Here is a 21,312-nt window from a genome sequence, read left to right as displayed (position 1 = left end):
TGCATCAAGAAAATGAAGGAGTAATCGAGAGAAGGGAATTCTCGGTATTCCAAACTCAAAATGAGGAATTGTTAGTACCAATAGTCGAGAAAACGACAACTAATGGTATTCAAGAATTGTAGATGATGAAAAGTCAATTTTCCCTCCCAAACTTTGGGATAGGGGGTCACATACATGGTATATATTTTTATGAGTTATGCATGTCATGTTATTAAATTTGTTTTCTATGTGAAAATAGATAAAATCTATTATGTTATGTCATTTTCGTTTGATAGATATTTATTCTTACAATGATGAACCCATGGCGTAGCGATGTTGATGACTATTAGTTCATGTTCATCGGTCTTCATAATAATATTTTGATGTCGTGTACTCCCTCGTAGTCACCACTGACGTGCCCGTTCTCGTGTCTCTCTTTCCCTTTCCGCATATCTTACCATCTTAGACCCTTCTCTCTCCTATGGAACCTTCCACCCCGCTCTACAATCTCAATCAAAAGACTCCCATTGTCGATGTGGCCTCCCGTCACATCAGACAATCTTCCCCTCCCACCGTTCACCAATTCACCGTCGACGACCTCCAAATCTACCCTAATCCGTTGAGCCTTGAGTGTTGTTAGGTCCTTATTGGAGCTCTTAGAGTCTAGCATTTCAACTCGAGGGTTTCTCGAGGCATCAACTAGAGTCGTGGCTCCTTGGTTTACGCAAGACTCGGCATTGCCTTCTAGTTGGCGACATGGCCATCATGCCGAAACACATCGTGTGTAGTCTTGACTTCGTATGTCCTCTCCAATTAACCTCATGTCATGATTGCCCACGTTAGGATTTCCGCGTCTACCCGTGTTATCCCCAGACTTATCGCGCCTCGATGGATTCCGTTTCGGCGAACCGTTTCACGGGAAAAAAAATCTCAAAAGTTATACCTTCATGAAAGTGTGATGGCAGGTGCATATATATGACACGAGTGCAAGTTTGTGGCACCAAACACAATATGGATATGCTACTACATGCATTCACATGCACATGTTATTGGCCGGTCTATATGCACACGAACTCGTGGATCAAGACATTACCAAAATGAATAAGAAATACAATAAAAAATATATAAGCATATTTAATACCAAAATATTTCACTTGTGCAAAGAAAACTAGTTGAACATTTGGAAATGTCCAACTAGTGTCTATTTAAAGTTCCTTTTTAGTAGCACATAACTATGGTATCATTTAATCGTATTGTGATTTTATGCCCAATAACGGATGAGAGCGAGCTTGGAGGCCCCTCTAAAATAAGATAGATTTAAGCACAACAACCACACATCGTATTTGCGGAGACATCATTAGCAACGTCACATAGTCTAGGAGCATATGCACCATCGGCTTCGAGAAACCCGAGCCACGTCCTCTCTGTCTTCAACAACTCCGCAACCAATTTTGTTGTTGCCCAAGAGTCGATGGCCAATCTAGTCTAATCAAGTCACCTGTTTAGCGTTGCCCCCCAACCATCGGAATCTACGTACGTCACTTTGTTCGTGCTCCCGCTGCTTACCCCCAACTTTCGGGCACCGTTCCCATCACATCATTTCTCCTAGACCAATCTTTTTGTTGGGTTGGTTTCCCATATGTTTTATGCATGTGCCACATGTAGGCTCTGCAAGGTCCATGCATGCCCAAATGGTATTTTCCCGCTACAAGTTGCACCAGTCACCTACGTGCCCTAACTTTTGCATGTGAACTCTAATACGGCCGGCTACGACAGGGTTGGATATCTCTCGGGAAGAGATGACTTTTAAAAGTGCATGCAATATGAGTGTACACCCTCCAGCCTCGTCTCGTCCTCACTCCAAAACTTTGGGAGACGGTGTTTTCCCGCCTAAACTTTGGGATGTTTTTATTCTCTGAGACCAATTTTCCATCCCGGCTTGGTTTCTCCTAGCCCTCTGCATGTGATACATCACATGTACTTCCTGCATGGGAGATGCATGCAAAAATCTAACTTAGCAGCCAAAAGTTGCATCGTCCCACACACGCGCCCTAACTTTTGCATATGAACTCGTAGTAGAGCAACTCCGACAATGTTGGAAAGGTCTCAGAAAGCTAGGTATTATACGGGTGCATGCAATTAATATGAGTCTATATGTGTACTAGTGACTTATAGCACACATGTAATTATAGGCATGAAATGCCACTCCGGTCGAGGAAGATCTAGGAAAACTAGGGTGTATGCTGGCGTCGAGTAGCTTTGGTTTTGATGGCCTTTACTTTTCATTGCCGCAACCCACCCGCCTCCACTAGGATTGATCCCGCGGCCAAATGCCTACTTCCACCATCGCGTATATCCCACCTTCACCAGCCTAAATGCATCCCTAACCGCTAGCGTATCTTCTTTGTTGTTGCGACATGTCCGTCTCCACCATCCTAACCGCCTCCCCTAACCCAATTGGCGTTGTTGCCTCGCCTCCGCCACCCCTATCCATCCATCTAGGCTTGGATGGCATTGATCTTCTCCCAATAGTGTGTCACCCTATATTTGAAACCCTAAGTTTTGAGGACATTGTTCCCATCATGGCAATTCCGTGAGTCCAATATTTCTTTCACGGTTGGTTCCCCCTGTTTTATGCATAGGCCACAACACACATACTCTTCGCATGGTCCATGCAAGCCCAACTTCATGTTTCCCGCCAAAAGTTGCATTGTGTGCCCTAACTTTCGCATGTGCACATCGATGATTAGAATGCACATAATATGGTCCCATGTGCACATCGATGATTAGAATGCACATAATATGGTGATCATGAATGACATGCGTGTTCACGGGCGTGGGAACAAGGGCTACAGAAGGAAGGTGGTACAAAAATAATATGGATGTCATGCTTCCTAGGACGCCGTTAATACCAAAGGAAGAAATTTGACTCCATCCACTTGGTTGGGAGGCAAAATAATGAATGCATTTTGTTTGCATGATCATTAGAATTATATTTAGAAAACTAAACTATTAGTAGTTAAGCTAGCTAAGAGCATCTCCATCAATCCCCCTAAAGGGCACCAAATGGTTTTGGAGGGCGCCAAACGCAAAATCTTTCTCAGCCCCTCTCCCGAAAGCCCGTTTTCATCCGACACATGCCATTTTTTCGTCGCCCAGAGGCCCCCAAGCCGCACCAAACCCAAGGGAGGCAAGCCGGGGACCGTGATGGAGCTGAAAAGATGGTATTCCAGCGGTATTGGCGAGTCAATGGAAAATCCTCCCTCCACAATTTCTTTTTCCCATATTTCCACCACTACCCCAATTACACGCCCCGTCTCGCCCCTCCCGCCGTTTATGGTACTGCTGGGGCAAAACAATGCTGAGATGAGCTTGGCGCTTAGATTTCCGTTTGCTTACTCATGATTTTAGTAAAGGTCTAAATGTATACCCTGTGCTCCTGTAGATTGATAATACAACTCGGTTTACACAGTTCTGTTTCAGATATGCAAGCTAGTGAATGGGGAAAAAAAGCTAAAAAATGCTATTCTGATTTGTCTTCTCATCCGAATTATTTATTTTCTTAGCTGAAACTTATGGAAATAGTTAAGTGAAAAAAAGTAGGTATACCAGCATTTGCTGTTCATGGATATTGGGCATATATTCAGCTCTAGCTGTTAATGTATGCACCGTTTAGGTTACTGCAATTGCCAGTCCTCTTATGTAACATGTGCGGTGATGCTAATTTCAGTCTTGTAGTGTCCTGCCTCCACGTGTGGATCTGAATGCTTGGTCTCGTCGCGAAGGCCCTTCCACGGCTACTCTGTCGTCGAAGTTCGGGTGTTCTTTGACATCAGCAACAAAGGTCAAAATTTTCTCTTTGGCAACCCTATGGTTTTGGGAGCTGATTACTGCTATTGGTGATTCAGTATTGTGCATTGTGATGCATGTAGTAGAACGTTTGGATATTCTGTGTAAGGTGTTGAGTGTTAGCATATCGGTATCATGCTTGATTTTGTATTTGCAGTGCTAATGCTTGCCCATTTTGTGCATAATATAGAGGCACTGGACCTGGGAGCTTCCTATATTTCCTAGTTCCTGTTTTAGTTTGATTTGAACTGTATGGTTGCCTGCCGTTGTTTTGGTCTGGAGCATGTCGACCTAACAATGTCTAGGTGTGGTTGGTTTTCTTTTGCCGAAGAATCAGCATGTATGTTTTGCGGTTCCGGTGATATGTATCCTTTTTTATATGCAGGTGTATTCCCAAACAGTGTGTCTTTTTTTTAATTGTGATTCAACAGAGTTAATGCTGCGTTATTATAAAGATGAATTCTGTTGTTACTGCTGAATCAATGCTTATTGGAAGATGATATTCTGGTTGTGAAATTGTTGGCTGACTTGGAAATTGCTGCAGGGCCGCCTTGAGCATGTGTATGTGAGGTTGAAGTGTTGCTTCTCCATGGTTGCAGCGATGAAGCAGGTGTTTTGCAGGTAACTTAAATGGCATGGGCTAGTCGTGTTATACACCTGGTGGGGTCCTGGACATTGGGAGTTGGGTAGCATTAGTCTATCTCCATTTGATTTTTCTGTTCACTTGGTAGGTAACTTTGGATCGTGTAATGTTATAGGCGCTGGAGGTCTGTGATTACTTGCAACTTTACAAGCAAGCAGGCAGGCAGGCAGTGGCCTCTTGTTGGTGTACATGGTAAAGGTGAGCTTGTGCTTCTTCCCATGGTGGTTTTGCTGTGTTTGGAATGTTAAACCTGGCCGGAGCTTGAGGTGTTTGTATTTAAAACGAGGTTTTTGTGTCTATATATAATGTTGGCTGGTTGGAATCTTTGGGGAGCTGATCGGTTCTTGATCTCCATAAGCTTGTGCGTGTGCTCTTTGGGAACTTGGTCTACGTAATATAGCAAGCAAGAAGGTTTGTTGTTCGCAGCTGATTATGATGGTTTGGACATGTGTTGGTCTGTCCGGCGTGGTCCGGCGTCTCTCCCTGGTAATGCTGCGAACTCCGTCGCCGGCGGTGCTGCTAGCGGTTTAATTTGTTTCCTCAATGATATAGGTGGTGTGTCTTGTGTGTGCTGCTATGAACCTGGTTACTAGTGTTGTAGTTGTGCTGCTGGAATCTTATCTTCTGGGACTTGATCATGTGTCAATGTTCAATAATTGCGAAAGCTCATTGAGGCAGGGGTTGCAGAATAACTGCACCTCACTGTTTTAACATTTGTAGAATGTAGAAAGTAGTACGTACTTGGTAAACCGATGCTGCATTTAATGCTAGCTGTATAACTGAACATTATAGTATTTCGTTTGGTCCTAGTACTTAGCATCTTTGCTGGGCAACTTGTGCTCAATTTCATGGGTTTTGTTTGCTGCTGCTTATAATGCAGTAGATGTATATGCACTACTATGTGCTCAGTTTTTCGATTTCGTTTGCTTCTTAGTGTGCAGTATTTGTTCTTATATGGTTATTACTGTTTGCTATGGACAGTAGTCGGAGGAGGTGGAGCGAAGCTGGGGTACAGGGAGGCGGCCTCTGAGGAGAAAACATGAGGAGGCACGGAATCCAGTCGAGTCCAGTCCAGCCCAGCCCATGCGGCAAGGGAGAGAAAAAGAAGGCCTCCAAGTCAGTGAGAGCGAGAGAGGAAGCGGCGCTATTTTTTTTTTTGTTTTGTTTTTTCCGTTGTATAGCGAGCGAGGGCAGCATGGCTATCTGTTTGCGGGAGAGAAGAAAAAGAAAAGAGCGCAAAGTTCGGAGCGGATAGCCCGCTGTTTGCGATCGAACCAATTGAGACGAGAAAAAAGAAAAGAAAATGGAAGGGATTTATTTGGATTAGTTAAAGTATTCCGCGAGAAGGGGATGGAATCCGCTGTTATTGTTCGGCACGAGTCAAACAGCGGATGCATGAAAGCGACCGCGACGGATCCATCCGCGGCTGCTTCTGCTGTGCGACCCCGCACCCTGATTGCTGCATTAGCCACCGAGTCACATGCTGCTGCCTTTGGACTGATTGATTGATCCCCGGAATAGAATACAAAAGCCTCACGTCTCCACACGAAGAATGTTTTTGCTGTGCGTTTGAATTTTTGCCGACTCGATGGCCAGGATTAGCCCAAACTTCTGGAGGCTGATGCTCCCTCCTCACCATCCTCAGTCCAAGCCCTAGCTAGGCGCACTCCACTCCCAGTCCTTCTCCCACGCCGCCTCTTCCACCTCCGGCCGGCCGACGCCTCCGTTCAGCTCGCGCGCCGCCGCTTCCTCGTTGATTCTGCCACTTCCCCAAGTCGATCGAATCGATCGAGGCCCAACCATGGCTGCCGGCGAGTCATCCACTTGCCACATTGTCCCTACAAGAGACAGCAACATCTTCCGTCTCCGGGTAAGGCTCCCATCGTCCGAGGATGCCACCCCTGAAGTACTAGCGTCGAGCACGGTCGTTGCTGGATGCTCATTCCACACGTTTTACTGGCCTGCATGCACGAGATACAGCGACATGTTCGGTATCATCCCGACTGGCCCCGTTCTGAAAGCCGATACCAAGGTGTCCACACACATGGTTTTCCTCGACAAGACCGGCACACCGGCACCTTCCATCGGGACTGGGTTTCACGTCGATGGTGTGCTCTTCTTGTGCGCACCGAGAGAAGATCTCAAGTCCAACTGTGTTGTGGACAACCACTTCGTGGTGCTCTGCTCTGTGAACATTGAGCACCATTCAGATCCAGCGATCCCTCCGTGGGCACCTCCATCTTCATCAGCGGAGAATGAGCTCCCACATTTGGCTCATAATCTGGCCGTGCTGTGGGGTAAACAAGAACTCACTGACGTTTCCTTCGACGTTGGAGGGAGAGCCTCGGTGCACATCGCGTGGTGCTCGCGACAGCCTCAGCAGTCTTTAGAGCGGAGCTGTACGGCCCCATGGCTGAAAGCAACATGGCATCTAGCATCACCATCCAAGATATGGAGGCCTCCACCTTCAGATCTATGCTCCATTACATATACCATGGTTCACTACCCGACGCTGGCAAGATAGTTGTTCCTTCCGCTGTCGCAGAATACCAGCATCTGCTTGTAGCTGCTGACAGGTACGCGGTGGAGAGGCTAAAGAAGATCTGTGAGGACAAGCTATGTGCTGATGGTATCACGGTTGACAGTGTGGTTTCAATGTTGGAGCTGGCGGAGCAGCACGCCTGCTCCAATCTCAAGGCTAGGTGCTTCAGTTTCCTCGCTGACGGTGACAATTTCAAGGTGGTTGCGACATCTGGTGAGTACCTCCGTTTGATGCAGAGCTTTCCGAATCTCTTGGCCGAAGCACGCGATCGGTTCAAGATAGCACATGAAAAGCCGGCCATCATGGACCCTGGCTCTCGCAAGAAAACTAGACTATGTTAGGCACATGACGACGCGATGAATTGTACCCCGGTCGTATGTTGTTCTTATGTTCCTGTTTAGCTTGCTCTTTCTAGTAACATTGTCTATTTATTTGAAGCAACAAGAACCAACTGAATAAAAATTCTCCTCTATGTGTTGTATGTTGCTACAATTATGTTCCACTTGTCGTGTTATATCGGTGCAAGTAGGAACAGTTCTTTATGATCGCAGTACGTAGGCAAGCCTATAGTTCTCTTCTCCCTTAAGTCAGAAATTGTTATTTTTAATATTTCGATAGATGTTAGTTTGGTCGTTGATGCCACGTGACAACACAACCAGTTTCTGGGCAAATTCCTATAGAACTTGTATCATTCTGAAAGGATTTTCAAAAGGATACTAGGACTGCTCTAGCTCATTGAGAGAACAGTCCTTGCAATATGTCGAGGCCTGAGACTTCTTGTTGGGGGGATAACCCCCGGTATGCCAAAGGCATGCCAAACCGGATGGCGTATGCCATCAAGATACCGGTTTAATGTTCGTACCGGAACCTAAGGATAAGAGTTTAGCTAAGTGGAGCTAAGCCGGTATCCCCAATAGGGGTATACCGGAACCCGGTAAAGAAGATACCGGAAGGGAGAGCCTGTCGGCAGGACTGGTCAAAGATTCTCTCCGGAGCTAGAAGACAAAGATGAGCTAAGCAAAGTAACTTTAGACGAAGGGCTGACGATAAAGAGAAGGGTGACGGTCAAAGAAGCCGGAGGACGTCAGCGCCCCTGATTAAAGAGGACTCCGGTGTCATCTATGATTAAAGTAGCTTTGTAAAGTAGTTTGTCTAGTCAAAGATGCCATTAGGGTTTCTTCCAGTGTAAGCCACCCTCTCCCCTATATAAGGAGAGGGGGTACTGCCTCCTACAGGCGCGAGACCACAGAGAAATCAGTGTACAACAGCTTGTAACCATGTTGAGATCAATGAAGTTAGCGATCTAGTAAAGAGTTCTTCCTCTTGTCTCTCTTCTTGCATACCGGCCTTTGGTTGTGTTCTTGAGGAAAGCATCCGGAAGTTCTTCCCATCTAATCGCAAACCCTCCCCCGAATCCTCATACGTCCATTCGGCCCCAACTTAAGCCATCCTATGGCATCCGCTCGTTCACCACGACGACGGTTGGCGCCCACCGTGGGGCATGAAGTGGCGCATGCTCGGAGTACACATTCGGGCGGGCCTCCTCGAGTTCGCCGGCGAACGGACGGTGTCTCGCGCTTGTGCGAGCTTCTACTCCATCGATTTCATCAACGACAACGCGGGCTGCTTCGCCAACGGCGGCATCTTCCCCAAGAACGGCCGCATCATCGAGTTCGGCGGCCACCGCATCTACTTCGGCACCGTCCCCGTGCGCCAGCGCCTCTCGCCGGTGCTGGTGGCACCGGACCCGCCAAGATGGCTCTGTGCTGGTCGCGCCGCCGGCAGCGTCGAGGTAATGATGACCGGTGTGGCTGGTGCAGGAAAGGAGGTTGCGGCCGAAGGTGCCGGTCGCGCGGTTTCGACCCGTGCGGCTAAGCCACCGCTGGAGCGCGGCGCAGGCGCGGCGGGAGCATCTTCCGCACCACCGGCAACGCCTCTCCAAACGGCGATGAACGCGCTGGCGACCCCCATCGCGCAGAACATCGACCCGGCAGCGGCTCAGGCGGAGCTGGAGGCGCAGCGCCTAAGGATACTCGAGAGCGGCAAAGACGTCGTCAAGGCGCAGCGCGCGAGCTGAACCTAACCGTACGTGAGTATAACGCTGCCCATGGCTTTGCTTCTGTTAGCGCTCATGCCGCTAGGATGCCGGAAAACCGGCTTAAGGCTCGCAATCTAGATCGGGATTTGCGTAAGGAAGTTCTTACCGGCAAGAGTACCTCTGCATCTGTTAGTATTGTAGAGAAACCTAAGTATAGCAGATCCGGATAAAACCATAAAAGCTGCTAAGGCTGCTGTAGATCCGTGTGACTCGCTTACCGGAGAGGCTCGGCAAAGCAACAAGAGCGTGTCGGAGAGCTGCTAGATATCGTAGAGCAGACAGAACGCCGAGCAGCGTGGCTAAGCTCGAACAAGGCTATAGCCTCGAAATCCGCGCGTTCAACAAAGAATGCCGGAAGCAAGTCCCATGGGCGAGGCCTCGTCCCCCCATCCGGACAGAAGAAAAGAAAAAGAAGTGAACGCACGGCGGATGATCGTGTATGATCCGGTCCTTGCCGGTAAACAAAAAGCCGGGCAACACGATGCCGGTAGAAAAAGCCAAGGGGCGAACGAGGCTACGCCAAGGAAGGCTATGCCGGAAACAATCATGCCGGTAGACACGAAACCGGGCAAAACTATCCGGCTGCAAGGGCAGCGTATGATGAAGATGAGGAAGAGATGCCTCCACCAAGGTACCGGCGAGGCAAGGGCCGCGGCACCGTAACGTTACGATGAAGCCGATTCGCAAGACCGGCAGCATACCGGAACCCGTTGGGGGAACGCTTGGGAGAGAGATACCTACCGGAACGGGATGCGAGGCACCGTCTGGATAGAGTGTACTTGTCAGAAATGATCGAGGAGGAAGGTCCTCCAGGTCCAAAATGCTTTGGCCCAATAATCATGAGAGAAAAACCACCAGTTCGCAACTTCACGTTGCCCCGTGACACAAAAACATACGACTTGTGACTTTGGACTTTGGGGTGGGGTGGGGTGGGGTGGAGGCGGAACCGACTCTCATACTCTCTCTCTCAGACATCTCTTCTCTCTCAAGCAGGTTGCAGCACAAGGGCGTTCGTGCCGGCCGTAGCCATGGCAGCACTAGATATGTCAGGGTGACTCTCCTCTCTCTCGCGCGTAGGTCTTCTCTCTCTTGGGCGAAGTCTAGTGGGTTCATTTCGTTACCACAACGATGAAAGTCACCACCCATGGAGATGCAGTTGTCCTCTCTATGTCTGTCTAGTGGCACCATTACATTTCCTGGACTTTCTCCTTTTTTTTTTCTATCTCATGTGTCCCCAAGCGCGGCCGCATTCAGATGAGTTGCCAACATTTTCTGAATTCTTCAGTCCTGCAGGCACGCTGCGGCTAACAGAAGAGGCTGCCAAGTTGGGGAACTGTACAATCCATTTTTTTTGAGGTAAACTGTACAATCCATTTTTGTAGGAAAACATGGCAAATTATTCTATGAACCAGATGCTGGCTCACGTCCCAATCTAGATAGCTAGAAAAACAGGGATTTTCACCGGATCATGAATGATATGAAAGAAAAACAGGTACGGTTGTAAGATTTTCATTCAACAAAAAAGCTTGGCATGATGACAAACATCAGGACATGGTTCTCGCCAGATCAAAAGATAAAGCAAGCTTTGATCGCTTTGCCAATTCAGTTTCACCACGATATGTTCTTACTGGAAAATCTGAGAATTGTCTCTACTAAGAAAATACAAAAGGTAGATAAGACATTGCAAGCCAACTAATCAGCAAGAGCATGAGAAAAAAATAGCATGACCTCCCATGTTTCTAGTAGATCCACGACAGACAGCTAAACATTGAGAAACAAATTTGCACAGGCCAGCATATTTAAGCATTTTAAGAGTCAAAATGAACCAGCGTAACCAGCACATCAAAGGCAAAGCCAACAGATCCACGCATGGCATCAAAATAAGTTCCAGTTCTGGCACATTCACTGATGGTTAACCATTACAGCACAACATGAATTACAAAAAAATTCTCTCGGATCTGAGATCTCAGCTGGCAAGCGCAACCAAGGCTGCGACATGCATACAGATGGGTCTTCTTCCAGCTTCATGACAATGATGCCCAGGTTGCTGCTGCTGCAACAGGTGTGAAAGCTTCTCTGCTAACCCAGATGTCCTCTTCCTGGTTCCTTCAACAAATTACCATGACCTGGTGACCACAATTCAAGAAACAAAACAGTGAGAGTGCACTATGAATGTCAAGCCAAAGTAGATGCACATCATATCATAGTTCACATAATCAATCTTGAACATGGCAACAAAGGACATAACATTTATAATTGAACTCCAGTTAAAAGACAACATGTGCATCAAATAAGTTTCAGTTCTGAACTAACTAGCATAGATGATATATGACTAGCAAAGAAAAATTATAAGAAATGCAAACCAGAAAACATGCCTCGCTGTATCATGGAAAACTAGGTGATTCAACTACACGACATATAGCACATTCTAGTACCAGAAAAACACCATGAATTCCTAAAAGTTGAAGCACCACATATTCGTAAACTAGAGAATGAATATATCCCACCAATAAATAAGAGCTTATGTTGTGAGATAACCATATCGCAAACAATCGCCAAAAAATGCACCATTCAATAAAACCTGTATCCCAGTACATGCAAGGCAGTGTAATCCAGTGAGGGCGACGTTCCATTCTTGCCACGACACGAGCGAAACAGCATCGCTGGTCCCCGATGATGCCAAACTCGCTCTGCTTGTCCCAGGTAGGTTCCACTCAATAGTCAACCAGCTGCATCCCTGAACCAGCAGCGTTTCTCCCTTGACCCAGCTCCACAAATAGCACATCCTTGCTCCAGTCAGCGGCGCGGACTGGGTAGTGAAGCTCACTGAACATGAAAAATTGCATCAATGCAGAAATATGCATGGGAAAGATAAGCAACCAGAATGTACTTAAATACTGATACGCCCTGTAATTGCAACATATGCCAGCAAAACTTAGATACAATCATCTTATGTCTCTGCAACGTAAAATAAGAGCATCGGCATATGAACATGAGTGTTAAGGTACACCAGTTCTGAAATAAAATAGCATAAATGATAGATGGCTGTAGCACCGAAAATTTATAGGAAATGCAAACCAGAAAGTAGGCCTCGCCGTACCATCAAAACCAGGTGACTCAACTGCACGATCAACAACACATTCCAGTGCCAGAAAAGCAGCACAAATTCCTAAAAGTTGAAGCGCCACATATTCGTAAACTAGAAAATGAACCATGCTAACCAATAATGAAGAGCTATTATCTCGCGAGATACCATAATGCCAAAAATTGCACCATTCAACAGAGCATGTATCCCAGCACATGCAAGGCAGTGTAATCTAGTGAGAGCATTGTTCCACTCTTACCACGACATGTGCAAAACAGCGCCGCTGGCCCCCGGCGATGCCCAACTCGCACGGCTTGTCCCAAGTAGGTCAAACTCAATAGTCAACTAGCTGCATCCCTGAACCAGTAGCGCTACTCCCTTGGCCCAGCTCCACAGACACTTTATCCTTGCACCGGTCGGCGGCGCAGACTGGGTAGCGAAGCTCCTTGCACATGAAAATTTGCGTCAATGCAGCAATATGCATGGGAAAGAAAAGCAATCAGAATGTGCTTGAATACTCATATGCCCTATAATTGCAACATATGCCAGCAAAACTTAAATACAATCATCCCATGTCTCAGCTACTTAAAATAAGAGCATCAGCATATGAATATGACAGTTGTAGAATCCACTTTATATTGCAGTATAATATGTACAGCATACACCTACGGCGCAGCAGTTCTAGAACATACAAGGTACCCTTGAATTAGTATCCAGAATTCACCCACTCCTAATTTTGCATACACCAAAGGGATAGTTGCCAATTTATTTATTTGAAATGAAATGAGATTTTAATATACCATGTCCATCTATAAGAAGATCATCAGCTACCGTAATTAAGCATACACCTAAGCAGCACTCGCTATTTTTTCAGAAAAGATCAAATATATGTAAGCGCTCAAACTTCCCAGGTTACTGGAACAAAACACTCCAACCCAGCAAAGAATGGTCAGGTTCAAACAAGCTCGAGCCTTTCTCTGCAGCAACAATTGCATGGCAGACAAAAATCACAAATTTTTCAGAGAAGGCAGCGAGATGAACCTTATTGCAATGACAAACAAAGAGAATGATTAGAATAGAACATTCCCATTTTGACATGTTCAAAAGCTACACACCTGGAGAGCTACAAGATAGCACAAATTTTGTCACCACAAAATAGCACATCAAATTCTTGGACAAGCTCATGAGCTCTTTCTTACTAGATATAGATATAGATGATGTAGCGTTAATTTATCATACAGTTAAGCAGCAGTCCCATTTTCTTGTATTTATTTACCATAATAAACCAAACACTAAACAAAGATTTTGAGAAAGCTCACAAGATGTTGTCACTCGCTTACCAGTACATAGATGGTCCATTAAGCAAGCATACAACAGCTAGCAAACTGTACATATATATGCACGTGATTGTCTATTGTGATGCACAAGGGGCGGCATGAACCAAAACAACTGCGAATTTATATTAAACAGTGGCGAAGGGAAGGCGCCTTACCAGGAGCCATTCTCGTCCCCAAGCAGAGCAAGACCTGCCTCCTGAAACCACGGCCACCCATCCTCACCATCAGCATTGTACCACCATCCTGCAAAGCAATAGCTAGGGTTATCGCAGTAAATAAATTCTGCAGAATTCCATAAGCGAGAGTGGAACAGGGTTGAGATGAAGGGAGGCTGGGGTGCTCACCAGCGTTCATCTCCCTGGCTGCTGTCAGAGCAGAGTAGCATCAGCAGCAGGTCTGCCACCTCGTCCTTGTCAAGGGTGATCAGCCTGTCCTGGATGAGTAGGTTGGGGGCGGTACAAGGCGGGAGCTGCAGGTCGGGGAAAAAGGGGTGTGTTTTGCTCCGTTTGAAGGCCCTGGAGCAGCAAGCAGACAGCCACCACGAGCAGGAGGTCCAGGTAGGGCGGTGAAGATGGTGGCTTTTGCTCCGCTGCCACTCACTTGGGTATGATCCAAGCAATCTGCCAATGCATAGATGTTGAACATTAGTAGGTCCCCGTAACCCCAGCAGCAAGAACATGAATACTACTAATAACTAGGTCGAGCCTAGATAGATAAATCGAGGGGAGCTACTGTGTAGGGGAAAAGGAGAGGACTTTCAGGTTGGTGAGTGTCGTGGTAGTCGGGATCGATCCGGGCGAGCCGCAGACGCCCAGCTGCAGCAGCTCCGGCGCGTGGCCTGTCTTGCCGTGCCGGCGACCACACACTAGCATGAGCTAGGTAGGTCGGCCATCACCTCCTCCTTTTCTGCACGGGGACGAACTTCAGCAAGATGGAATCGAGGTATGTAGGCGTAGCTAGAGTGGAGGAGATTGTGAGCTTACCAAGGTTGGCAAGCTCGACGCGGATGCCATGGAGGAGGGCTGCTGCTGCTTGGGCCCTGGCATCGCCATGGCCGCCCACGGCTGGTGCAGCTCCCTCCGGACAAGGGCCTCTCCATTCTCCGGGGGCGCGGGGAGGCAGGGGCGGCGCGGGGACTGGGGGAGAAGTGAAGGTGGTGGTAGGAGGAGGGGCGGGGAGGCTAGGTCCTGGTGCGGGAGGGACGGCGAGGTGGCCGGCGGGAAGGAGGCGGCGACGAGGAGAAAGGGGATTTCTTGGCTGGGAATTTGGGAAAGGAGAGGATACGGGTGGTAGGTTGGGGTTTCGTCTCCAAATTCCAATCTTTACTTTTTGAGCCAAAGCTCCCGTCCCAAATTTGGCTCGCAACTCAAATTTTTCCCAAAATCTCCCGCTCATCCCGAATTGTTACAAGTTTCCCGCTGGATCTGTCTATTCAGAGTAGAAGTACAACCGCGCAGGTCTATCCAGAATAGAAAGTACAGCCGCGCGGGATTCTAAAATTTGTTTGTGTCCCTTCCCGCAGCAAGGAATCCCTGAAAAAAACCTTGCTTCTTATACCCTTTCCTCTACAAATCGTAGTAGTAGTTTTATTCTAAAATCTCCGTGAAAAGCAAACTCACAACAAGAGACACTTTAGTATGATATGGAAGCAAATAACACTTAGCAAAATTGACCATTCACTTATTCCAGGCCTGAAATTGATTCACGGCCAACTACACTAAAAAAATTAGTAATACATTTTGGAAGCAAAACTTAAAGATGATGTAAATAATAAGATCTAAACAAACTTGTATATATGTCAACTATTTTTGTCTCCTCAATGTACACCTATATTATTTCCATCGACTGAGATTACCATCTGTGATATGGTAGTGCATGGAGATTGTAGCTACTCACCGTCACCATCCACAATAGGTATCGAGAGGTCAGCGATGGACCCGCTGAGGCGGTGGCGATGAGGCGGCTAGCGTACGTTGAGTTACTTCATCGGCTCCGCCCTCCAACGAGGTTTTCTAATTCGGCGATGAGGCTGCTAATGTACAATTAGTTACTTCATCAGCTCCGTCCTCCGATGAGGTTTTCTAATCCGGCGATGATGCGGCTAGTGTATGTTGAGTTACTTCGGCATCTCCATCCCCTGACGAGGTTTTCTAATCCAGCGATGATGCGGGTAGTGTATGTTGAGTTACTTCGTCATCTCCATCCACCGATGAGGTCTTCTAATTCGATGATGAGGCGTCGACTTCGTCCTCCAACGAGGTTTTCTAATGCGGCAATGTGGCGGTGTATCGGCGACGGGAGGACATGACTCATGTGGCAGTAGACTCGGAACTAAATATATAAGTCTAACAAAAAATTAAGGTGTATGTACCAAATTGAGTAGTTGTAAGGTAGACTTAAATTTGAGAAGAAACAAAGATAACTAATGGGGATATATGTATCCTGAAATCAAAATCAATGGGAAAATAAAAATATTAATGTGAATATAAAACAATAAGTGTGATTGGATTATATCATGGTGAAATACACTGTTAAAATATAAGAACAGTTTGAGACTCCACCTAGAAAATCAAGTAACAAATCAGCAAAACTCCTCCAGGATTCCGGTGGCCTCGTTGGTGATGACAAGCTAGAAAGTCTCCCTACATCATCGGCACCACGATCCGAGGGTGAGGCGGAGGATCATGACAGTGGTCGATCAGAATATCACGACAACCCATATATAGTAAGCTATCGGCATTGTGGATGTAATTGCCCCACTTTCGACTCCCAATGTTGATGCGCCCGATGGCGACAATGCCGCAGTCGCGTCACCTCTTTGCTTGCCATGTCCAAAAGTTGTGGTGCTTTTCTCGGTGGTAGATTCCGAGATATGGTTGTGTGGGGTCAGCGACTTCTTCCTCTGTGCTTCTTCCATCTGCATGTTTAGTGCAATGTAACCATGGAAGGCCAGAGGTAAGGCAGGGAAAATAGGTCCGAATGGCAAGCCTACGTCATCGGTCAAAGGCAAGCAAAGTCATAATCGCCGAGTGATGTGGTATACTATTCTAGGGTTTTCTAGTTTCGGCTTTAAGAAAATTATCGAGACACACTAATCGCTTGAAACTCATTTCAGAATAATTTCATCACAAATGTAAATGTAGATTAATAATTTTTTAATATACTCTAACTACAATGACAAGACGGTAACTTGTCAAGTGGCAATTAATGGTTGTGAGTAGATCACTAAATTTGGCGTTTATACTGTTGGTCGTAACGGATCATAAGTACTAACTAGCTATATCCATCGATCTGATGCTGGTTTTCTAACAAGGTCAGCATCATATCATGTTAACATCACATGACTTCTACTAGTGGGCTACCTTGCTAGTTAGTAAATTTTGCAAGCCAAATGTGACCATTTTAAAATTGATAGCACGACCAAAGCCGGTAAAATTGGAATGCAACTTTTTGTTTGATACCGATGGATATAAAATTGGTCATAGTCGAACTCCCTACCTAGAAGTTAGGTAGGGTTGTTTTACCGAGACTGGGTGTTTTGGAAATTACAAGAAATTAATTATAGGACCCGGAAAGAGAAATATAGCATTGTCCAACCCAAAGTTCAGGGGCCTACGTCCCTTTGTCCCCGCTCTGGCTGCTTCCTGCCCAAATCTCTGTTTGCATTTTCCCGCCCAAAATTTGGAGGCATCTCCGGTCGCGTCCCCCAAACCGCGCCGCGATTGAGCGTTTGGGGACGTCTTTATTCGTGCCGCGTTTGAGGGACGTCGCTCCCGCACTGCTTCTCCCAAATAAATATTGGTGCACAAATAAATGTTTTCATTCAAATTTGATTATATATTACAAAGTTTAAATGAAAACGTCTAGATTTCATCTAAGCCTAGACTACTGACCGCCCGGCGGTGCGTTCGACGGCCCCGCCCCGTCGTCGCCTCCCTCCGCCGCAGCTCCCGTTGCGCGCGCCGCCTCTCCTTGCGTTGGGCGGTGGCCGGACGCCGCCGCTCCGGCGAGCCGCGTCGTCGTCCGCCCTCCCCTGCTGCGCCGCCTGGAGGGAGAGCTCAACGGCGCGACGAATTTGCGCCTCTTCGCGGGCACGGGCGTAGTCCTGGAGCTTTTTCTCCGACTCGAAGGACTCGACGAGCGCGCGTTGCTGAACGGCCATCTCGTCCGGGTGCAGCTCGTCGTCGTCGGACCACTCGAACTCGTCGTCATCATCGTCCTCCACCTCGGTCTCCTCCTCCTCTGCCTCCGCCTCGGCCTCCTCCTCCTCCACATCCGTTGGCGCCTCCATCATCGCCGCCACCAACGCGTCGGCCTCCGCCGCCAACTCGTCCGCCCGCCTCCCCGGATCGCCGCCGCCGCGCCGCGTCGCGCCGACGCTCCTCCGCCGCCGACCGTTGTTTGCGCTCGATCGACTCCCGCCGTTCACGCGTACGGCGCCTCCCGCTCATCGCACCGGCGGTGGCGCTCATCAACCCACCGCCGGCTCATCTCCTCCGTTCGGCGCCGCCGCGCCTCTTCGCCGTCGAGGCGTCGAACGCCGCAACGGTGTCCGCGCCGCCTCCTCTTGCCACGCTGCCGCCGCCGCGGCCTCATTAGTTGCGGGTCCAAGGGCGTCGAACGCCGCTACATCCGCCGCGTGCACCGCCTCACACTGCTGACGGGCCTGCTGCTCGAGTGCCTCCCGCTGCTGCCGACGATGTGCACGCCAGTTCTCCATCCCTCGCCGCCGCCGCTCTTCCCGGGCGGCGACGTCGATGCCAAACTGCGAGTCCGGGAGTGGAAGTGGAGGAGACGGCGGTGGAGGGAACTGGCCAGCACCTGGGCGGTTCGCCATTGCCACTGGTGGAGGAGGAGACGGCGGTGGAGCGACGAGGTATGTGTTTGTTGTCGGCGGCTGTGGTGGCTACCAGTGAGCCGGGAGACCTTTTATAGACGCCGGCGTCGGGAAGAAAGCGCGGGAAGAAAGCGCGGGAAGAGGCGGGAAGATCACGCGGGAACGAGCGGTGGTGTGCGAACGCCGACGACGCGTGGAGGCTGCGCAGCACCGGAGAGACGTCTTGCCTGCCCCTCTGTCGCCATTAAGGCAAAGATGCCGTCGTGTGTCACTGCGCGCGAATAACTTCCGGCGCGAGGTAGGCGACGGTTAGGTTAAAATTTATTGTGTCGCTGACGTGTCGGCCCCGCCACTCCCCGCCTCGCTTTTCGTTGTGTCCGGCGTGCCCGGAGCGTCCCCTGTGGGACGGGGACAGGCTCGGGGCGCCGGACACCGTATCGGGGCACGCCGGATAAAATTGGGGTTGGGGGACGCGGCTGGAACAGCTTTTTGGTCCGGCGCGCCCCAAATTGCTTTGGGGGACGCGACTGGAGATGCTCTTGGGGTGTCGTACCAGTCGTGTCAGTTCTTTGAGACCAATATTTCATCGAGTTTGGTTTCTGAATGGTCTCTGAAACTTTGTTGTACCAGTCATCCGTGTACCCAAACTTTGCATATGGTCTCCGATATGGTCGGTTTCAGTGTAGTTGGACATCTCTCGGAAAGATTCTTCTTTCAAAAGTGCATGGAGTATGAGCCTACACACGTGTCGACGACTTATAGTGCATATGGAATGATACGCATGCAAATTCCACTCCGTTCGAGGAAGACCTAGGGAAGCCAGGGTTACTGGTGGCGTCGTGAAGCTGAGGTTTCCACGGGTCGTACTTTTCATCGCCTTTCCTTTCAAGTTGGCATGATATATTGTCGGCTCCTTCTCTAATTTACACATTACCTATCATGGCATGTGCAAAGGCATGCATTGTTATTTTTTTTTCTAGCCGACGTGCATGAATTAATAGGTATCCTAACATGGACATAATGTCGTCCCACGTGTAATGTCGTCACATATCGGGGCAATTCCGGAGGTGTTGGAAAGCTCACAAAAATCTAGGTATTACAATGATGCATGCAATATGAGTCTACATGTGTGCAAAGACTTATAGTGTACATGCAATTGTAGGCATGAAATGCCACTCCAACCGAGGAAGATCCAGGGTTTCCAGTGGGGTCGGGGTTTCGGTGGCTCTTATTTTGCATTGCCATGACCATCCCGCCTCCACTAGGATTTATCACGTGGTGAGATACATACCTCCACCACCGCGACTCTCCCGCATTCATTGGCCTTAATGCTCCCGACCCGCTAACGTCTCTTCTTCGGTGATGCAACCCGCATGCCTCCACCATCCTAAATATTTGCTCCTCACCCCACCCGAATTGATGTTGTTGCCTCGCCGCCCCACCCAGTTTGAACCGCCGCCACCCTATACATCCCTCTATGCTTGGACGGCGTTGATCTTCTCACAGGGGTGTGTCACCCCCTATCCGAAACCCTAAGTCTTCGAATCCAGTATTTCGTCACGGTTGGTATCCTGCCTGTTTTAAGCATGGGCCACATCCCACGTATTCTCTGCATGGTCCATGCATGCCCAACTTTATTTTTCCAGCCAAAAGTTGAATTGGTCACCCGCGTGCCCTAACTTTTGCATATGGCTCCTGATATGGCGGGTTCTAGCAGTGTTGGAAAGCTCTTGTGAAGTTCCGGCTTTCAAACTGCTTAGGGCATGTACAATGGTGATATCTTAGCAGTGCCACATAGGATAAATGCTGATGTGGAGAAAAGAGATAGATGAAAAAAGACTTTGCCTTCTCTTAGCTAAGAGATCATCTCTTAGCACAATCTCTCTCACCATAAATTTAGCATGTCTCGTTACTAAAGATAAGACTAAAAAATAACTCATTGTACATCATGTTTTATTGTTATATCTAGATTACGTGGCAGGGTTAAGATAAGACAACCTTATCAACCATTAAACATGCCCTTACAATGCCCATGGACATATAGGAATGAATGCCTTTCCAGCAGAGGAAGAGAACTACGGAAGCCAGGATACGAGGGAAACTAGGGTTGTCGTTGTCCGTACATGAAATAATGGTATCCCAACGAGTGGTGCAATGTCGTCACATGTGCGTAGCGATAATTAGAATGCATGTAGGATGGTGATCATGAATTCCATGCATTTTCACGTGTGTGAGGGTAAAGGCTACCGAAAGAAGGTGCCATAACTAATATGGATGACACGCTTCCCCGAACGTCGTTAATGTCTCCCTCCCTCCCATCCTTTTTTGATGATCCTCTATTTATTTGTACCGATTTTTTATCATATAGGTATTTGGCGTCCATATGATGCATCAAGAAAATGAAGGAGTAATCGAGAGAAGGGAATTCTCGGTATTCCAAACTCAAAATGAGGAATTGTTAGTACCAATAGTCGAGAAAACGACAACTAATGGTATTCAAGAATTGTAGATGATGAAAAGTCAATTTTCCCTCCCAAACTTTGGGATAGGGGGTCACATACATGGTATATATTTTTATGAGTTATGCATGTCATGTTATTAAATTTGTTTTCTATGTGAAAATAGATAAAATCTATTATGTTATGTCATTTTCGTTTGATAGATATTTATTCTTACAATGATGAACCCATGGCGTAGCGATGTTGATGACTATTAGTTCATGTTCATCGGTCTTCATAATAATATTTTGATGTCGTGTACTCCCTCGTAGTCACCACTGACGTGCCCGTTCTCGTGTCTCTCTTTCCCTTTCCGCATATCTTACCATCTTAGACCCTTCTCTCTCCTATGGAACCTTCCACCCCGCTCTACAATCTCAATCAAAAGACTCCCATTGTCGATGTGGCCTCCCGTCACATCAGACAATCTTCCCCTCCCACCGT

At 47.9% G+C, this 21,312-nt stretch overlaps 1 protein-coding gene and 1 pseudogene across 1 annotated transcript; both read left to right on the top strand.

Moving 5' to 3' along the window:
* Positions 1–3,186: 3,186 nt before the first annotated feature.
* Positions 3,187–5,514, top strand: LOC124655208. The gene is made up of 5 exons (XM_047194144.1): positions 3,187–3,318; positions 3,710–3,823; positions 4,373–4,449; positions 4,587–4,669; positions 5,453–5,514. The coding sequence occupies exons 1-5, from the start codon at positions 3,187–3,189 to the stop codon at positions 5,512–5,514; spliced, it is 468 nt and encodes a 155-aa protein (XP_047050100.1).
* Positions 5,515–6,272: 758 nt separating this feature from the next.
* LOC124655196 lies at positions 6,273–7,354 on the top strand (annotated as a pseudogene).
* The last annotated feature ends 13,958 nt before the right edge of the window (positions 7,355–21,312 follow it).

The sequence above is a fragment of the Lolium rigidum genome, chromosome 1, assembly GCF_022539505.1.
Source record: "Lolium rigidum isolate FL_2022 chromosome 1, APGP_CSIRO_Lrig_0.1, whole genome shotgun sequence".
NCBI lineage: Eukaryota > Viridiplantae > Streptophyta > Magnoliopsida > Poales > Poaceae > Lolium > Lolium rigidum.
This window is presented reverse-complemented; position numbering and strand designations above follow the sequence as displayed.

Coding starts and splice junctions, on each gene's coding strand:
- LOC124655208 (XM_047194144.1), top strand. CDS start 3,187: ATGGAGCTGAAAAGATGGTATTCCAGCGGTATTGGCGAGTCAATGGAA. Junction 3,824..4,372: donor CTTTGACATCAGCAACAAAG/GTCAAAATTTTC, acceptor AAATTGCTGCAG/GGCCGCCTTGAGCATGTGTA. Junction 4,670..5,452: donor TGTTGGTGTACATGGTAAAG/GTGAGCTTGTGC, acceptor TGCTATGGACAG/TAGTCGGAGGAGGTGGAGCG.